General features: G+C 36.6%; 1 protein-coding gene across 1 annotated transcript in view; it reads right to left on the bottom strand.

Moving 5' to 3' along the window:
- OTOGL (otogelin like) overlaps window positions 1–19,526 on the bottom strand; it is a 231,764-nt gene that overhangs the window by 150,068 nt on the left and 62,170 nt on the right. Inside the window, exons 3-7 of the mRNA XM_055095938.2 lie at window positions 12,334–12,431; window positions 10,955–10,994; window positions 9,844–9,892; window positions 4,180–4,246; window positions 2,241–2,339 (exon numbers count right to left, since the gene is read on the bottom strand). Of these exons, the coding sequence (XP_054951913.1) occupies window positions 2,241–2,339; window positions 4,180–4,246; window positions 9,844–9,892; window positions 10,955–10,994; window positions 12,334–12,431 (353 nt within the window). The remainder of the gene's footprint in view (window positions 1–2,240; window positions 2,340–4,179; window positions 4,247–9,843; window positions 9,893–10,954; window positions 10,995–12,333; window positions 12,432–19,526) is intronic.

The raw sequence follows: 19,526 nt of genomic DNA, 5'->3' as shown, positions 1-19,526 counted from the left end.
AAACAGGATAATATTTTGTAGACAAAATAAATTACACGTTTCTAGCAATGTTCAGTCAGTCATGGTAAATGATTCTAATTTTCATTCAAATTTCCTTCCTTGGTCTATAACACAGGAAGAAATAACTAACATAAAATTAACAGTTGCTCTCAAAACTATCAAACTCCCCTGAAGAAAAACAGGGTCTCCAAGTAGTTATGAAGAAAAGATTTATGTTAGAAAGTTTCTTAACTTTTGTTTTCAAAGAAAGATTCTAGAAGAAAAAAAGGAGTATGGAAAATAATTCAGTAAAAGGTGATAGTAATAAAGCAAGTAAGATGGCTCAGAAAAAAGAGAAATGTCACCACTGAGTGTCCTAAAGATTAGCATATACAGCATCAGAGTGTTCTAGTCTTTCAAAAATGTCTTTTTATGGTATCCACAGAGAAAAATAACTATTGACCAAAAAAAAGTCATATTTACGTGTCTGGGACCTGGATGTGGGGAGCATTAGTCATTCAAAGTATGCTGGAATTTGGCTGGAGTGGTGGCTTGTACCTGTAATCCTAGCAATTTGGTAGGCCAAGGTGGGCAGGTTGCCTGAGCTCAAGAGTTCGAGACCAGCTTGGGTAACATGGTGAAACTCCGTCTCTACTAAAATACAAAAAATTAGCCAGCATGGTGGGGTGGCACGCATCTGTAATCCCAGCTACCCAGGAGACTGAGACACAAGAATCGCTTGAACCCAGGAGGCGGAGGTTGCAGTGAGCCAAGATTGCGCCACTGTACTCCAGCCTTGGTGACAGTAAGACTCTGTCTCCAAAAAAAAAAAAAGGTATGCTGGAATTTAACAATTCATGACCTCAAACTGGCCAAATTTCAAGCAATATTTATCTTAAATCATACAACTGTATCTCCTATTGTCATGCCTACCTTTTTTTCTTACCCTTGTAGATAATCTTCTATTCAATTTTTGTTTTCTAAATTCTTCTCTTTAGAATAATATGAAAACCAGTAACATTCACTGAGCACTCAATACATGTAAAACATTTTGATACACTCTGGGTGGGGGGCATAAAGGTAAGGGTGACTCTTTACATCTTGTATTTTTGTGATTCCCACCTAAATTTATTAGCCTTGGACAACTGTGGCCTTTTCAGGAAAAAACATAGAATTATTCATTATTCAGGCAGTCTTCCCTGACAGTATGCCCCACCTCTGCTTCATTTTTTCATAGCATCTTGTACTTTACAGCACCTGTAACAAGTTTAATTATTGTGTATCTGTTGTGTATTTATCACCTTCTCTAGACTGCAGCCTCCAAGAGGACAGGAACATGTTTCTATTATTCACCGTTGCATCCCCAATGCCTAGCCTGGGATCTAGATGCCAGTAAATATCGATTAAACAAATGAATATTTATTGATTATTATTGACATAGAATCCTATCTTAGACATTGTGGATAAAAGATTTAAAAAAAAAAAAAAGCCCTTGCCCTCGAAGAAGTCTCAATACTATTTTTTTACATACAAAGTGTCCAGTTAATTAAAGGTCCAAAAGAATGACTGGCTCCAAATAATAAATCTGTTTTATAAAGCAAAAGAGAGATGAATGAGAACCTGGTTTTAATAGGCTATTACTGGCCAGGCACAGTGGCTCATGCCTGTAATCCCAGCACTTTGGGAGGTCAAGATGGGAGGATCACCTGAGTTCAGGAGTTCAAGAGCATCCTGTGTCTCACAGCATCTTGTGTCTCAGCCTCCTGGGTAGCTGGGATTACAGATGCGTGCCACCCCACCATGCACTGGCCAACATGGTGAAACCCCATCTCCACAAAAATACCAAAATTAGCCGGACATGATGGTGGGTACCTGTAGTCCCAGCTACTAGGGAGGCTGAGGTGGGAGAATTGCTTGAGGTTGGGAGGCAGAGATTGCAGTCAGCCAAGATCGTGCCATTGCACTCCAACCTGAGTGACAGAGTGAGACTCTGTCTCAAAAAATAATAATAATAATAATAGGCTATTACTATAGAAAGTAGAAAAATACTTGAAGCAATAACAGAGCTCAATGAGAAGGGAAAGTGGCCCTATCTACTTTTGTTTTACTTTGTTTCTAAATTACATCAAATTACTGAGAATGAATTGTGGGCTCTCTAGTTAATATACAACTCCCAATGGATGAACATTATTATAGCAAATTATACCTTAATTTTCTCCTTGGTATCTCATAATTATCTCATAAGCATCCCTGAAACTTACTGATCTGGCATCTTGTCCCAAGAGCCTGAAATATTTGACAGTCACATGTTCCAGTCTTAGAACAGAAAGCTCCATTAAGGCATTCATAAGGACAAGAACCTGAGGGGCAAAAAAAAAAAAAAAAAAAAAAAAAAAAAAGTTATCTTCTGGCATCCATTTGTTCTTTTAAGCATAATATGTCAAGATATAGCTTGGACAAATTGTAATCACTATTAACTTAAACAGAACTCTCAGCCTCTTGCCTTGCTAAGCTAAAGAACTAAACCCAACAAGTCTCTATCTAGTTCATTTTATTATGTGTGCTGTGAAGCAAGAAAAGGCAGGCTTTCACATCTCAGACTACCCTGAGAGCAAAGGTTAGCTCCTTTCAAGCAATTCAAAGGTCAAGTTCCCATGTAAGGAATCTCTGTCCCAGATGATGAGAACCAGAAATACACAAGCTGCAGATGATTCCGTTGACAGAGTTTGGAGCTGGCTGCACATCCCATCAGCTCCTCTTCCAGGAGCAAACACTCTATTAAAGAATAGGGTCTCTCATGCCTGTAATCCCAGCACTCTGGGAAGCCAAGGCAGGCAGATCATTTGAGGTCAGGAGTTCGAGACCAGCCTGGCCAACGTGGTGAAACTCCATCTCTACTAAAAACACAAAAATTAGCTTGGTGTGGTGGTGCATGCCTGTAATCCCTGCTACTCAGGAGGCTGAGGCAGGAGAATCGCTTGAATCCAGGAGGCAGAAGTTGCAGTGAGCCGAGATCGCGCCACTGCACTCCAGCCTGGGTGACAGAGCAAGACTGTCTCAAAAAAAAAAAAGAAAAAAAAGAAAAAAAAAGAAATCTATACTTAAATTTTGATGAAGCAGAAGCCAAAGTCACTGCTGTCACCAAAAATATTCTTTCTTTCATAGAAAGAAAAGTTATAAAATTGTTCCAACAAATTATGTTAAAAAGAGAAAGCAAGTAACTGTGAGCTCTAACCCTAATTTTACCATCATCTCCTGAGTGAGTTTTAAAAATGCAAATGAATCAGTGAAAAAATTTCCTCTAATAAGGAGAGGACAAGAGGCAACTGGCAAAACTCAAGCAGGAAGAATTTAACACATGAGGAGAATTACAGAACATCTTAATTCCCAGAAGATAGTTATATAATTGATCATTTGACCACAGTCTGCCAAATGCAAGAATTCAAAAACCTTTATGATTCCTCTCCACCTTAAGATCCACTGATCTAAAATGTCTCTTTACTTTTCAAAATGCACAAATCTCCAACTATATCTTAATTGAGGAAAAAATATGCTGTTTTAACTTAGTCCATAAATACGGGTAGAAAAAAAATGATGTTTTTCATAAACTTAAATGCAGTTTTTTCCACTAGGTGCACATCTGTATTTGCACTTTATCTTAGATCAACAGTCTTGCATTTTTCTGATGAAGAGATGTTAAATATTTAGATAAACAAATGTATTGCCTTTAAAAATGTATTTACAGTCCTGCTTATTCTCCTGAAAACAAATATCAAATGAAAACTAGTGAGGATCATTGTTATTTTATCCACAACAGTGATAGTTTCTATTTCATAGTTACCACTCAAATTAAATTTCAAACTACCATCAGCATTCTGCTTAATGGAAATGGGGAATTGGTAACAAAAAACAGGGATCAAAGAGCAAGTAATTGATTCACAAAAAAATAGTTTCTTACATCCAGTGACATCTTCCCTGGTCATGCAGTTATCAGGTTTGTCTAAATGTTTGGCCCTGGTTATTCTCAGAAACAATTCAAATTTCTCTAAGAAGTGAACTTAAATTATTACTAAGTATTACTACCATCCTGGCTCACTTTCCTTCATGTGGTATATGGAAACAATAAATACTTGATTCAATATATCCCCCAAAGGGATTTTCTGAGAAAGCAAATATGAAAACCTAAGTATAAACACTGACCTTTTATTTTGCTCTCACCCCAATTAATAGCATCATGGAAAAAGTATCTCGGAGAAGTAGCTTCAAACTTTGAAAGAAAGAAATGAGAATGCAAGACAGTTAAATTATTTAATTCAAGCCAAACATGCAAATTGGCAAATCTAGAAAATAGCTACAAATACAGAAATGATAAAGTGCTGACTTTATATTTTCTGGGGTTATTGAGGCTTATCATCTCCATGAGGCAGAAAGGGTTCCTCTGAGGTTGTGGTTAGAAGACCTGATTCAAGTCTTGGTTTTGCCTCTTACATGACTTTGACAAGTCTATATTTACTTTGTCTGCTCTCTGTTCTGTTCTCACTTCCCATCCTCCCTCCCTTTCCCATCATCCAGTCTTCCCCCAGCCCCCAATCCCTCCACCCACCTCGCAACCTCATGAAAGGAGCCTGGTTGGAGTCTAACCTTTGGAATGATGGACTGCTTTGCCTGCAGACATAGCAATTCTCTGACACTTCCAGGTACAGATAGGTTTGGAAAAAAAAATGCATGGGGCTGACAGACCAACAGACGGTGATGTCCTGCCTGCCTGCACACCAATCGGTAAAGAAAACATCCACAGAAGCATCTGCTCTTTCGGTGCCAGTGTGTCACCTTCAGGCTCCAAAGAGCTGACTGACACTTTAAAGTTCATAGAACATTTTTTTTCTTTCTTTTTTTTTCTTTTCTTTTATTATTATTATACTTTAAGTTTTAGGGTACATGTGCACAACGTGCAGGTTTGTTACATATGTATGCATGTGCCATGTTGATGTGCTGCACCCATTAACTCGTCATTTAGCATTTAAATATATCTTTTTATAGAGCCCAAGGTAGTTCAGAGTAGTGGTAAACAGCATGAATTCTGAATCAAACGAAGCTGGATTAGAATCCTGACTCCATAATTACTTACCCTTAGGCAAGTTTCCTAACCTCTTAGTGCCTCTGTTTACTCATCTGTAAAAGGGGAACAATAATGGCACTTCCCTCGTTGTATAGTTAGGATAATGAATTAAAGCCATGTACGTGAAGCTTACATACATAATGCCTCACACAGAAAATTAGCAAAAAAGAGATTTATGTCAATCAATCTAAGCAATCCAGATGAAATTTTAAGGTTTTTAAAAGATCTATATGGCTAAGTAGCAAATAGTTGTGGCTTACTAAAACTAATCAATTGTGGATTATTATTCCAACTCCATACCAATTGAGTGTATGGGCTGGGGCAATATTCTTTCCAACAGCACTTATATTTCACCAGAATAAACACACCCAAAACTTGCCAAATAATTGTCAAATTAAGTAGCAGATGATATTAGAAAAACTGAAGAAGGGGGAAAGATAAGAAGGATGGGAAAATGAGCCATGTGACTTCAGGAACAGAGTTGTTTCTCAGCAGATTCTAGTCTCCCTTACGTGAAGTTTTATTTTGACATTTTCCATCTCAGTACTTTTTACTTCAACAGGAAAATCTACTCGTGCTATATCATTTTTTTTAAGAGATGGGGTCTCGCTGTGTTTCCTGGGCTGGGCTTAACTCCTGGACTCAAAGCGATCCTCCTGCCTCGGCCTCCTGAGTAGCTGGGACTGCAGGCATGTGCCATCATGTCAGCCCATGCTATATAAAAGACACACTCTCTCACTATTTGAAGATTTCTTTCTAATCTCTTTGACCCACACAATGGTTTCAAGTTCATTGTCTCCTGTTCTCAATACTCCCAGGTCTTATCCTCACTGTTCAATCTCCCCTTTTTGTTCTTGCCTCTGCCTTCAAACTAAATTAGATGCAACAACAGTCTATGACCTCAATTCCCTCAAGACGGCAAGTCTTATTCTCTCTTCAGCCACATTGCTTCTGGCTGCCTAAATCTAACACAGCCCTGGATATTACTGGACACCAAAACCTTCTTCCTTTGGCTCCAAAATGATTTATGTCTATCCCTTTAATGGAAGCCAATCGTCTCTGATACTCACTAAAAGTGTATAATGACTTCTACTCTATAATGACTTCTACCTCATAGGGCCTATCGCCTTGAACAAATTATTCAACCCACTCAGGTTCAGTTTCCCAATCTATAAAATAAAAGTACCTGCCTCACAGAATTGTGAGGATTCAGTGAAATTATGTGAGTGACGCACCAAGAATAGTGCCAGGCACATAATAAGAGTTGTAAACATGCAGGCCGGGCGCGGTGGCTCACACCTATAATCCCAGCACTTTGGGAGGCCGTGGTGGGTGGATCTCCTGAGGTCAGGAGTTCAAGACCAGCCTGACCAACATGGTGAAACCCCATCTCTACTAAAAATACAGAAAATTAGCCAGGGTTTGTGGTATGTGCCTATAATCCCAGTACTCAGGAGGCTAAGGCAGGAGAATAGCTTGAACCCAGGAGGTGGAGGTTGCAGTGAGCGGAGATCAGGCCATTGCACTCCAGCCTGGGCAAGAAGAGCAAAACTCTCTCTCAAAAAAAAAAAAAAAAAGACTTGTAAACATGCTACCTGTTTTTATTATTAGGCAAAAACTGAAAACATTGGATAACACGAGCAAGATAAAAATATATAATTTGTTTTTTGCTCCATATCCTTTGACGTAACTCAATCCACATCTCCTTTATGGAAATTAGAATGACTCCCTAGCCCACCACCTCTCTGGCTACAACAACATCCTATTTATCCAGCATCCCATACATCATAATACATTTCACCAAGGCTAAAGTGTGACTTGCAGATTTTATTTATTTATTTATTGACATATTTGAACTCAGAATGGCATCTTACATTTATAATTGGAGCATATTTATTTTTTATGTCATATAAATAATGGTAAATGATTGAGGTTGTCTTGGATTCAATGAACCAATTGCACAGAAATGACTTCTTCATAAGCCTACCTCCGTAACAGATGGAGTTTCTAGATAACAGGCACTGCTATTCTTGTTTATATCTCACTGTCCTTGGTATGTCATCAACAAATACCAACTGAACTGAAAAAAGAGACATGGTTCAAATGGGAATCTGTCTCCCAAGGGTGTTTAGAGCCACGACTGCAGCAGACTTTGTTGATGCCTCTCTCCACCTCCTCTCAGCCCACCTCTGAATTCACCTTGGAATTCATCTGGATTTCTGTGCACTCTGGAAGCCTCCAACTTCAGCACTAGCTTCTTTCTGTCTTTGCCTGAGGGCAGAATCCAAGCAGAAAAGACTATAGAAAGTGCCTTCCTGGAGATTTTAGGCTCTCCAGAGGTTTTCCTCAACCTAGAAATTATTCTAGGACACATTCTACATGGTTCTTCAGAAAGTCTCCAATAAGACTGAGCTCCAGCTGCCTACAGCAGAAAGCCCCTCATTAATGCACCCCATATTTTATTTTCTCCCTTCTTCAAATCATTTTCCTTTCTCCTTTATTTGTACACTTTCCAAATAAATGACCTGCACCTAAGTCTATGTCTTAGGGCCTGCTTTCAGGAAAGGAACTTTTGGAATGTAATGCCAATGCAAAAAAGTCCCAGGCAGTAGGTGCATGTATTCATATGACTGATAAGAGGACAGCCCACCCTTCCTCCTTCCTGATTACATCTCCACAGGACGGAGAGAGGCCCAGGGAAATACAGTCTTTAGATGGGAAATCACTGCAGCGCACAAATACACTATTTACAGAAGTCTGCGTTTACCCTTTCTTGCTCACCTCATTGCCAACATATTTCTGAGTCCTTATTTGCGCACTTATCTACCCATTGGTGCTCTGTTTTCCTAGAGCAGAAGAGTGAATGTATGGATAAGAATGGCCTTGTAACACATGAAATTCCAATTCTAAACAGCTCAGTGCAAGATTATGACCTCATTGCCCCCTCTTCTTTTAAAAATTGTTCAGAAAATAAGTGATTTTGACACACGTTTTCTAGCCTTAGGAAGCAGTACAAGTCTCCTGCTCTTCATTCTCACTAAAAGGGAGTAAAGTATACAAATGCTGAAAACATCTAAATGGACAACAGTATAACCCCAATTTGACACTTAAGTATATCAGTACACAAAACACTCTTTTTAAGAAAAATAAAATGTATTTCCATTCCATAGACAACCCTTTGCCTATTCTGGCGTCAGAGGCGCTCCAACCAGAGTGGTTCCACCTTGAATAGGGGCTGGGTAAAATGAGTCTGAGATCTGCTGGGCTGCATTCCCAAGAGGTTAGGCATTCTTCGTCACAGGATGAGATAAGAGGTCAGCAGGACTGGCATCACAAGATACAGGTCATAAAGACCCTGCAGCAAAGAAACCGGCCCAATCCTGCCAAAACCAAGATGGCAATGAAAGTAACCTCTGGTTGTCCTCACTGCTCATTATACTCTAGTTATAATGCATTAACATGCTAAAAGACACTCCCACCAACGCCATGACAGTTTACAAATGCCCTGGCAACATCCAGAAGTTACCCTATATAGTCTAAAAGGAAGAGGACCTCTTATTTCTGGGAAATTCCTGTCCCTTTCCTGGAAAAGTCATGAATAATTCACCTCTTGTTTAGCATATGATCAGAAATAACTACAAGTATACTCAGTCAAGCAGCTTATGCTGCTGCTCTGCCTATGGAGTAGCCATTCTTTCATTCCTTTACCTTCTTAATAAACTTGCTTTCACTTTACTCTGTGGACTTGCCCCAAATTCTTTCTTGCATGAGAACCAAGAACCCTCTCCTGGGATCTGGGTCAGGACCCCCTTTCCAGTAACAATGGAACAAAAAAAAGGTCTCTACTCTTGATAAGAATAAATCAGTTCTGTCTTCTAACCAGACACAACAGCATATCAGATCTGTCTTTATTTAACTACTAATTATCTTCAATTAACACTATAAAATACACAAATTCAGACATCTATCACAAAACGCTAATAAAAACTATTTGCAATTCAACATTTAACAAAGGCTTCCTTGAATATTCAAGCTGTCTGCTACATAAATACTCAAATCATATTCCTTTTCAAAGAAATGCCTTTACTAAGTTAGGATTCTGTATTTTACCATCCATCTTTTATAGAGAAATATTTTTAAACCCATCCATTTGAGCATTCCAACCAGTTTGAAGAAATTGCAATTATCCTTCATATAAAGGCACCCGGGCAAGAAGGTCTCCTCAAAAGCAGTGCTACGCTGCCCCTCCAAAAAAAAGTTACCTATTCAGAGACACCCACAATTTAGATTTATCAGACATTATAAAAACTTTCTGTCAGGACATTAGGACATATCTGATGCCTTTTTGCAGTATTTAACTCACATTATTTACACCTTTTTCGGCCCCTTTTTCCATGTACATTATACTGTTGTCATTGTCCTAACTGACACTGTGCTTAATTTTTAAACTACTTCTAATTTTCTGGCAAGGGCATGGAATTAAACGCCTCAAGCCTGTTAGTAGGTAACTGAGCTGAATAGCAAAAAAAAAATGTATTTTATTCCAAACAAGTCGATGTGACCTAAGCATGAATTCGATGGCCGTAGAAAAGCAATAGAGGTTACTTTGCTTCTTCCTCCTCCTTCCTGTCTTGTTCTTAGCATTTTATTCCCCTCCACAAAGGTCTCATTGTTGAAGTGACAGCAGAGTCCAAAACAGAATGGATTATTTCTCTGCCTCTCTCTCCACCTGAAGCATAACCTACCTGTGCTGCTAAAAGAGCTCTTTTCTGTCGATTTTCATTAAACCCGTTTCTGGAAGAAAACAAAAAGAACTTGTATAGTCAAAGGCCCCTAGGCAACCTGAACAAGCCTTTCCCAAGAGAGAGCTGGTGTTTTCCTCCTGATTTCCATCACTTTATCAAAGAGGTCTTTCTTGGTTTAACATTTAAAAAGTCCTCCCTCCCCTTTCTGGAGGGGTTAGATTTGGGTGGTGGTGCTGTCTCATTTTACAAAATTCAGGAGTGTCCCCAAATTTCTCCAGTCTTTGATGTAAACTGAATATTAGGAAGGAACTTTGAGATGGAAAAATAAACAAAATAGTGTAACATTGTAGCACCAACCCTTGCAATATTTTCTCCACATGACTTTGCAAATCTAGTGAGGTCAGTATTTGTACCTTCCCTTTGTTCAAAGAGTACTTAATTCTCTCCTGTGCTATGTCATAAAGGGCAAGTTAACATTAATGTAAGTAAAAACATCAAATCGCAATTTATCAAAATCAAATGGCTAATAATTCACTAAGGCATATATTTGCTTTATAATGTTTTCTGTTTTGTGTTATATTTATCAATAAACATTTTATTTTTAAAAAATCAAATGGTGAATAGAATTCTGCTTTTCATTAAGCAGATCAGTTTAGTCCAAAAAATGATTTTCATTATTTACTGCTAAAACACTTTTTTATTTTTATCATTAAAAACTGTTACTCTGCTAAAAATGAACATAATACATTTGTTATCAATAAGGTATATTAATAATAATGTAAAGGATAATATTATGGAATATAACTTTTTTTTACAAACTTTTGAAATGAAAGTAATATCTTTTTAGTACCAACAGTCATCAAAGACTCCTCTTATAATTAAAATGAAAAGAAATACTTTGTAATTAAAAGGAAAGGAAATATTTTCATAAATAAGGAAATGAATGCTAGATCATTTTTAGTCTGCAGAAATGTTTTTTAAAGTATATTTCATGCTTTTTTGTAAAACACTTCACTTATTTTTTTCAAAAGCAGATATAGTTTCCTGCTGAGGTTTGCTCATTCCCATTAACTTTATGTTTTAGAGGACATGAAGAACAAGAAATACTCACTTTGATGTTCCCATCAATATAGACGATGCACAAACATATTCTGCCAGAGACAAATATATAAGAATGAAAAAAAATTATCCAAATATATTGGCTACATGTTCCAGTTGTTTAAAAGAACATTTTAACCTAAATTCTAAAATTCTGATTGAAGTTTGCTGTTATTTTTGCATTTTTAGAGGGATTTGACCAGCAAATTTCTTGTGAGACACTGAATGACTGATAAGCAAAAAAGAAAGGGCAGTGTACATGGATTTACACAGAGACACCATGCAATTGAACAGACACTAGCCTTGGAATCAGAGTTCCAAGTTTTAGTTCTAGTCCTACCACTTACTATATGCCAAGCTTAAACAAAATGCCAAGCACACCATAAAATGATGGTGTTGGACAAGTTATCTACAAAGTCTCCTCAGCTCTCAAGATTCTGTGACATCGTTCTCCTTGGGGTTTCAGTCACAACTGGAATTGGAAAATAGCACCTTTGACCTCTGTGGTCTTTTATACTTAAGCAATTTCTCCCATTTCCCCTACAAGCTCCAAAGCATACAGACCTTTACAGGGATTAAAAATCAACAACTGAAAATAAATCAATTCTTTCCCCATTTTGTTAGGTGTGATAAAGTGCTTATCTATTAAAAATATATAATATGTATTTCATGAATTTAAAATACTCCAAGAAAAAATGTGTAACAGGGTAAAACTAGTTCCACAAAATGCTGATAGTTATGGAACTGGGTGAAGGCACGTGAAGGTGTGTTATGTCATTTTAATTTTGTGCATGTTTATAAGCTTTCCATAATAAAAAAAATCAAATAGCAAGAAAATTTATTAATAAAATTACCATAAAAATAATTAAAATCAATTTTTAGACCCAGATGTTAGTTATTTTTAAACATTTTTTTACTATTCTTTGGGTTGATGGCATGAAGAAAGTTTAAGTACTCAACTGCTCTTAGTTTATTATAAAATTTCAAATGTTTAAATTGCAAATAGACAATTATTTTAAATCATCTTTTAGAAGAAAAAAGTTAGAATCAGAGCTTCTTCTAATACAATTGCATATCATGATAAAAGCATGATTTTTAACCAGTCATTTAAAAAAGATTCAAGAAATGAAAACTAAAAGGTTCTAGTACAATTGCATATCATAATAAAAGCATGATTTTTAACTAGCCATTTTGCAAAGACTCAAAAAATGAAAACCAAAAGGTCCAAATTATCTACATTATTAAAAATTTTTTAAAAGGTGATCTGAGTATCATTTAGTACAATTCATTCTAATGACTTCAAAGTGCTTTATAAGGGAAAACTATTTGTATAAATCGTAAGAGAAACAAAAATACAATAAATTAACATAAAAATTTAATCTGAGTTCTTACCTTGTAATGAAAACAGCAGTACATGAAGCAAGAATATACTCCAAGGTATCATTAAATTGAGTTTTCTTACAATGTTCATTTCAGTGTAGCCTTTCTCCCTGAAATGTAACCAAATTGATGGTCTTTATTATGATGGCATCTTAGAAGTATGCATATTTGTAGGGTACTCAAATTCTAATAAATATAGCTATGTAATAAAGTAATTCAAAAAGGAATTCCAGGCTTTCCAACTACATACAGCATCTGAAGCTTTAGAACTTGCAGGCAACCCTTTGGCTGAGTCTCTCATTTGTGATGCATGGCAGCTTCTTACCTGAGCCCGTATTAATTACACCCACACCTGCACATCATAGGCCTTTTTAGCCTATATCAACCTTTTACCTTCTCAAGACAGCAGCATTAAAATAAAAAGAAATATCTCTTGATATCTCCTGAAGCCACAAGAGATAACCATTATTCCTAATGGTTGATCTAATCTTTGCATTTTAGAATTTTATTCATAAAATAATTACTGTCCTTTGAAAAAGGGTGAAATAAAACCCTGTCAATCTTTCCTAGAATGTCTACATGTTCTTGAATAATTAAAAGTTTTCTTTAGGAATTAAAAAGTACACTAAAACTATGTGCATCTATTTTCAAGTCCCATTACAGTATAGTTTAACTTGACATGTTCATGGGCCCACAGATATTTCTGTTAAACATCCTGCAACAAAAGTAGCAATTTTTAAAAAAAGATAATATTCTATACTTGACTTTGAAAAGAAAATAAAGTAACTCACCCAGCCCTGAAAACTTTCCCTTCACACCCTGTTTTTCCATCCTCTGTGACAAATACCCAATTAAACAACAGACTTATTATTTCAGCAATAGGGGCACTATTCTTTAACAGGGATTGACTGCTTACATTGGCATGAGAAAAGAGCTCTAATATGTCATAATGAAATTTATAGATCTGAGCCCCACACCTTAGTGAAAACCATGCTTATATAGTGGGTGCACATTTCTACAGCAGATCCCATGAGTTAACTGCACTGTTATCAAAGTCATTTAACAGACCAGTGTGCAGTAGTAAGGAATGTCTAACCACACAGAAGTACTTTATGAAACAAAAAGGCACAGCAGTTGTTAATATCCTGTTGTACCCAGACAACTCTCCTGCAATGACTTCTGAGTCTTTTCTATTAAGTATTCTTGACATCTTAACTAATGTTACATGGTCCAACATTCATTATATAAACAGTTTCCTGTTTGTGTTCCAAATCCAATAATCATTTACTCTTGCTCTAGATGACCGTAATTCCTTTCCATTGCTGAAATAATAGCTAATTCCATGAGCCAATAGATGTTTGTCTATGAAGGAAAAAGCTTAAGCATGAAAATACATCCAAATTTCACAAAAATTATAAAGTAGTTATGTGACTGTCCCCCCTCCAGCACACACACATGTACACACACATTCACACTCATTTTGAATTTTTAATGAATAGGTTTAATTAATTGAAGTATAGTATGTGTTTAATATTATTTATTAAAAGGTTACTAGTCTCTTACTCTTGAACTAATTAGACAATCATATAAATCTAACATAATTAACTTATGTTTAATTACATTCCAAATATTGGTTCAAAAATATATATTTACTCAACCACAGGCAAAACTATAAAATATTTTAGATTCTTAAGAATATGTGACTACAAAGTAAATTAAAAGACTAAGGTTGAAATCTGTTTAGAAGACAATACTTTTCCCCAACAAAATATTTTTAATTAAGGGAATTAGTTTATGCAGAATGTTTATTGACTTTTTCTGGAAAGAGTTGAAATGTACATAACCAATATGCATTACTAAGTCCACTCCTTATTTCATAATAGTTTCTCTTGCCTTCACAGTTTCCCATATAACTTAACCTACAATATGAAAAATCTATAAATCATACTTCAGGATTATTTTTCCTAATCTAGTAACTGTTTGACTTTTTGCTTGACTTAAAAATTTCCAAAAGTCAGGGCTGGGCGTGGTGGCTCAGGCCTGTAATCCCAGCACTTTGGGAGGCCGAGCCAGGGGGATCACCTGAGGTTGGGAGTTTGAGACCAGCCTGACCAACATGGAGAAACCCCGTCTCTACTAAAAATACAAAACAAAATAGCTGGGAGTGGTGGCGCATACCTGTAATCCCAGCTACTTAGGAGGCTGAGGCAGGAGAATCGCTTGAACCTGGGAGGCGGAGCTTGCAGTGAGCAGAGATCGCACCATTGCACTCCAGCCTGGGCAACAAGAGTAAAACTCCATATCAAAGAAAAAAAAAAATCCAAAAATAACAGCCATATGGAAAAATCTCAAGCATAAACCAAAGTTAAATTTTACAGTTCAATAAAATAAACATTTTATAATAGTTATTTCTAACACTACTAGAACTTGGTAAAAAAAAAGTTAGTAAGCAGCAATGTAAAGTCATGTGAAAATTATGTGTTTCTGATACAAACTTTGGTATTTGTATGTATTTAATTAAAATGTAGTAACTCTGAACTTTTCATCTCAAGTTTCATATAGTATCTTTAAAGTTTTTATTCAAAAGCATCACAGTCATTTTCACTGAATAAAGTTGAAAAGTTCAAGCCTGTATTATTTGATGTTTTGATGACTATTTTTCTGTTTTGAACTATATGTATTTAAAAACTGTTAAGTGGTTTTGTCTGGTAGAATTTGACCAGGCACAGTGGCTCACGCCTGTAGTCCCAGCACTTTGGGAGGGAGCACTTCAGCTCAGAAGTTTAAGATTAGCCTGGACAACATGATGAAACTCTGCCTCTCCAAAAAAAAAAAAAAAAAAAAATACAAAACAATTAGCTGGGCATAGTAGCATGCTCCTGTAGTCCCAGCTACTATGGAGGCTGAGGTGGAAGGATCGTTTGAGCCCAGGAGGTCGAGGTTGCCATGAACTGAGGTCACACCACTGCACTCCAGCCTGGCAACAGAGCAAGACCCTGTCTCGAAAAATAAAGAAAAAAATAGTAGAATTTGTAAGAGGAAGCCTCAGGGTTGTTACTATTTTATAGATAGAGCAAGCTTTGGTGTATGTCTTCTCTCTGCTCCTCTTCCATCCAGGCTTATAGCAGGAAAAATGTTAGAAAAGGAGAATGAACAATGGCAAAGAGAACAATAACAAAAATCCCAAGTCCTTTTTCAACTAACTACATTATGAACTCGATATATGAAATGGTAGCCTGCATGAAAATAAGCAAAACAGACTTCCTTAAATAGCTGCAATAGAAGAGAGTTTAGATGAAAGATTAGACTCAGAGCCACAAAACACAGAATTTATGACTGTTGCTACATGTAATTATTACTGTCAAAATGTAATTGACAGCTTTTATATTTCATTCCACCCTGACAAAAGAACTTTGGCAAAAAGTAAGCCAGCCACCAGCTTGTGAAGTGATATTAAGTTCATAAGAAGTCTGAGACAACTACATAATGCAAGCAATAAACAGTTCCCTTTCTGCTACAAAAGCACTGCACATTTTCCCACATGGAATATGATCTTTAGAAAGTGACACCTGACAGCCTATTGGCCTCAACCCAACACATTAAAACAACTGGCAAGAATGGGAAAATTTTTATTGAGGAGTATATATGTCAATGATAATAATGGGATATTTGTAATGAAGCTCATCATTTTTGAGGAAAGTTAATTTCTTTGGTGATTTACATAACACTCATTTTTCATCAATTGACAACAAATTTAAAGTAGATAACATTTGACTCCCGTAATATCACATTCTGCTAGTGAAATGCAAATACTCTTTACTTGTGTTACTAAACCTAACACATTTCAAGTTCATAGATTTTATCCAGAATTTATGTTATCATTTGAGCCAGCAAATAGAATCCTGTATCTTTAAAATGATGTTTGCCACTCTGAATGTAACTGTCTTATCACAATATAGTTTGTAGTATTCTATTTATGCTTTCTGGATGTGTGTTGCTTGGCAGTTTCTGGGATGTTTCATAAAATTTTAGAAGTGGCATCTATCTTACCTTTTCTGAGTAAGGATATGATTATATTTCATAAGCAGTATCTGTGTTGGTCGTGATTTCAATTTAACACTCATCCCCAGAAGTTAATGTGTTATGTTTTATAGCGACATTTGTTTTTCAACTTGCTGTCATGCCGTTGATTTGTAATATCTAATTGATACCTTGAAAGAAGTAATGTTTCTTCAACTAAAGTTTTCTCTTGTCAACATTTTAGCATCGAGTTCAGTTTCTGCAGCTATCTTCATTCTCTGAACTACTACAACACTTTGCACTTGTACCATATAGTGAAAATATTAATGTAAGGCACTATTTAATACCATAAAGTTGGTTTCTCATGCTTTGAATTCCTTTATATCTTCAATAATTTTTATGTACTTACTTTAGAGTTGTTGAGAAAGAATGTTATTTCAATTTTTTAGTGGCAGTAGGGGTGGTTCTAATCTTGTTGTTTGTTGTTCGTTTCTCTCACTTAGGATAGATGACTTCATGGATTTTGTAATTTTGAATTTGGGGTCCATGTCTGGCAGGACATTTTATATGGGAATCCTTTACCACCAAAGTTGAGGATGTTCCCCTCCAGAAAAGATTTTGTACCAACTTCTGCCAAGTCCTCCAGGAAGTTTCACATTAATTTCTCAGCTTAAGGGTTCACAGACCACAGAATATAAATTCAAATCCCAAACATAAAGTAAAGTAAAACCAAGTCCAGTTTCTGTTTTGTTTCTGGTCTCTGGTAATATTCCTTACATTCTAGTGAACTTATTCAACCATTTACATGGTTGACTATTTTATTAAATTCCGTACTTCCAAGTACTTTATACTTGGAAGATTTTTATATCATGTAATCTGCCATATTATTAAAACCAAACCACCAAGCATCAAAAATTACATGCTTTTATTTTCTAGGTTACTTTATATATTTTCTTTCTTACTTTTTCAACTTAATTACAACTTACTTAGCTTACTTACAAACAAACGTTCTTCAAAATAAATAACTGTAAATTTGTAAAGAAAGCGTGCTATACTTGGATCCAATTATTTAAACTATAAAACAAAACCTGTCAAATCCCAAAATGTCATGATTGGATGACTTCATACAACACCAAGGTTCCAAATCAGACACCTGGCAATCTGATTTATGACAAGAGCCACTGGAGTGTCAAACGTTAGCCTATCATCTTCTGCTTCCCCTATATTGGCAAGATTGATATGGAAAACTGCCTTTGGAGATATGGCATTACTGTGATATTCAACACAGCACAAATCAGTATGAAAACATAACTTAGAAGGAACTATGCCCTTCGTTTGAATTGAGAGTCAAAAAAAGCTTGATCAGCCCATAAAAAAGGTTTCCCCTTTATCTTGACATGACCTCTTCCCATATCCCCAGCTTGAATTAGAGTCTTACTGAGTTACATGCAAAATTGTTATCATTATCTCCCAAAAGCTGCAGTGAAAATATACTAGTTCCCTTGGAAGGTTTTCTTCAGTCTTCTCTTCTAACAAGATAAGCTTATCAGCTTTACTGAGAATGCAGAGGTGATTCTTAAACTTTGGTGTGTGTAAGAATTACCTAGCGAACCTATTAGAAGCACAGATTCCCAAACCATCCTTCACGGCATCTCATATTTTCTCATCAAGTCTAAGGGGTTTAGGCATCTGCATTATGATAAAAAGAGAATCTAGTTTCTTGAGAAAATTAAATACTAGTTCATTCTAGTAAGAAAAAGAAGTCCAGGCAAATTACAAATGTGAGAGTGCTGACAGATTCCACTGGAGAGGAAAGAAACAGAGGATGGAAAAATCTCACTACCTGCTACTGAGCAGTTTCCCGTTCAGGAAAATGAAGTAGATGTGTTATTTAATTTTGGTACTCTTACCTCGCTCTTTATGCAAAGAAACTCCTCCCACTCACAGCCTCTGTTCCATTGGCAACACATCTTTATGACCCTCACTATGATTGGTGGAATAATGGTGCTGCCCTCAACCCCCTCAACAAAGATGTCTGTGTTTTAATTTCCAGAATCTGTGAATTTTACTTAACATAACAAAACAGCCTTTGCAGATATGATTAAGGATTTCAAGATGGGGAGATTATCCTGGATTATAAGTGTGGGCCAGATAAAGGGTCCTTATAAGTGAAAAAAAAAATTTGAAGATGGAAAAAGCAGTCAGAAATGAGGCATACAGCTTCTAGAAGCTAGAAAAGGCAAAAACAGATTCTCCACTACAGCTTCCAGACAAATACAGTCCTGCCAACCTCTTGATGTTAGCCCAGTGAAACCTATTTCAGCCTCCTGGTATCCAGATCTATAAGATAATTTTCCATTGTTTTAAGCTATTAAATTTGTGATAATTTGTTACAGCAGCAAAGAAAATGAATGCATTCACACTCTGGCCACCAGGAATAGGCACTTGATGCTAAGCAAAATAACATATTAGTAGTCCTAACACTTATCTAATTCTCATTCTCAGGTATTGAAATGTAAATCACAGGGATAAAGGTCATGTGTTGACATAAGGTTGTGGGCCCTGGAGCTTTGTGGTCCAGCAGAAGTGGAGATGGCAACTATTTTTTAGTCATGTGCATGCTATTAAATAACCAAAAAAAGAGCTATTCTGCAGAAAGAAGTAGGAGAATGGAGCAGATGTTCAGAAGGAAGCAAAGACAAGCGGTGGTTTCCATGACTACCTCTATCCAGTAACTTTTGGTTCTGTCTCTCTGGAGAAACCTGACTAATAACATGTCCTTCTGCTGAGGGGTACTATGAATTAGATGGGGGTCTACTACTCCAAGGTTCCCAAATCATCCATTTAGACATAGAAAAAAATGGAGAATTGGAATGTATACATGCAAAAAAATAAAGGTACATTTTCCCAGAAAAACCTCCTTGAAAGATACCAGACAGGCTGGGCGCGGTGGCTCAGGCCTGTAATCCCAGCACTTTGGGAGGCCAAGGCAGGCGGATCACCTGTGGTCAGGAGTTTGAGACCAGCCTGGCCAACATGGTGAAACCCAGTCTCTACTAAGAATACAAAAAAATTAGCCAGGCGTGGTGTCGATTGCCTGTAATCCCAGCTACTCAGGAGGCTGAGGCACGAGAATTGCTTGAACCTGGGAGGTGGAGGTTGCAGTGAGCTGAGATCACACCATT

This window comes from Pan paniscus, chromosome 10 (genome assembly GCF_029289425.2).
Source record: "Pan paniscus chromosome 10, NHGRI_mPanPan1-v2.0_pri, whole genome shotgun sequence".
NCBI lineage: Eukaryota > Metazoa > Chordata > Mammalia > Primates > Hominidae > Pan > Pan paniscus.
This window is presented reverse-complemented; position numbering and strand designations above follow the sequence as displayed.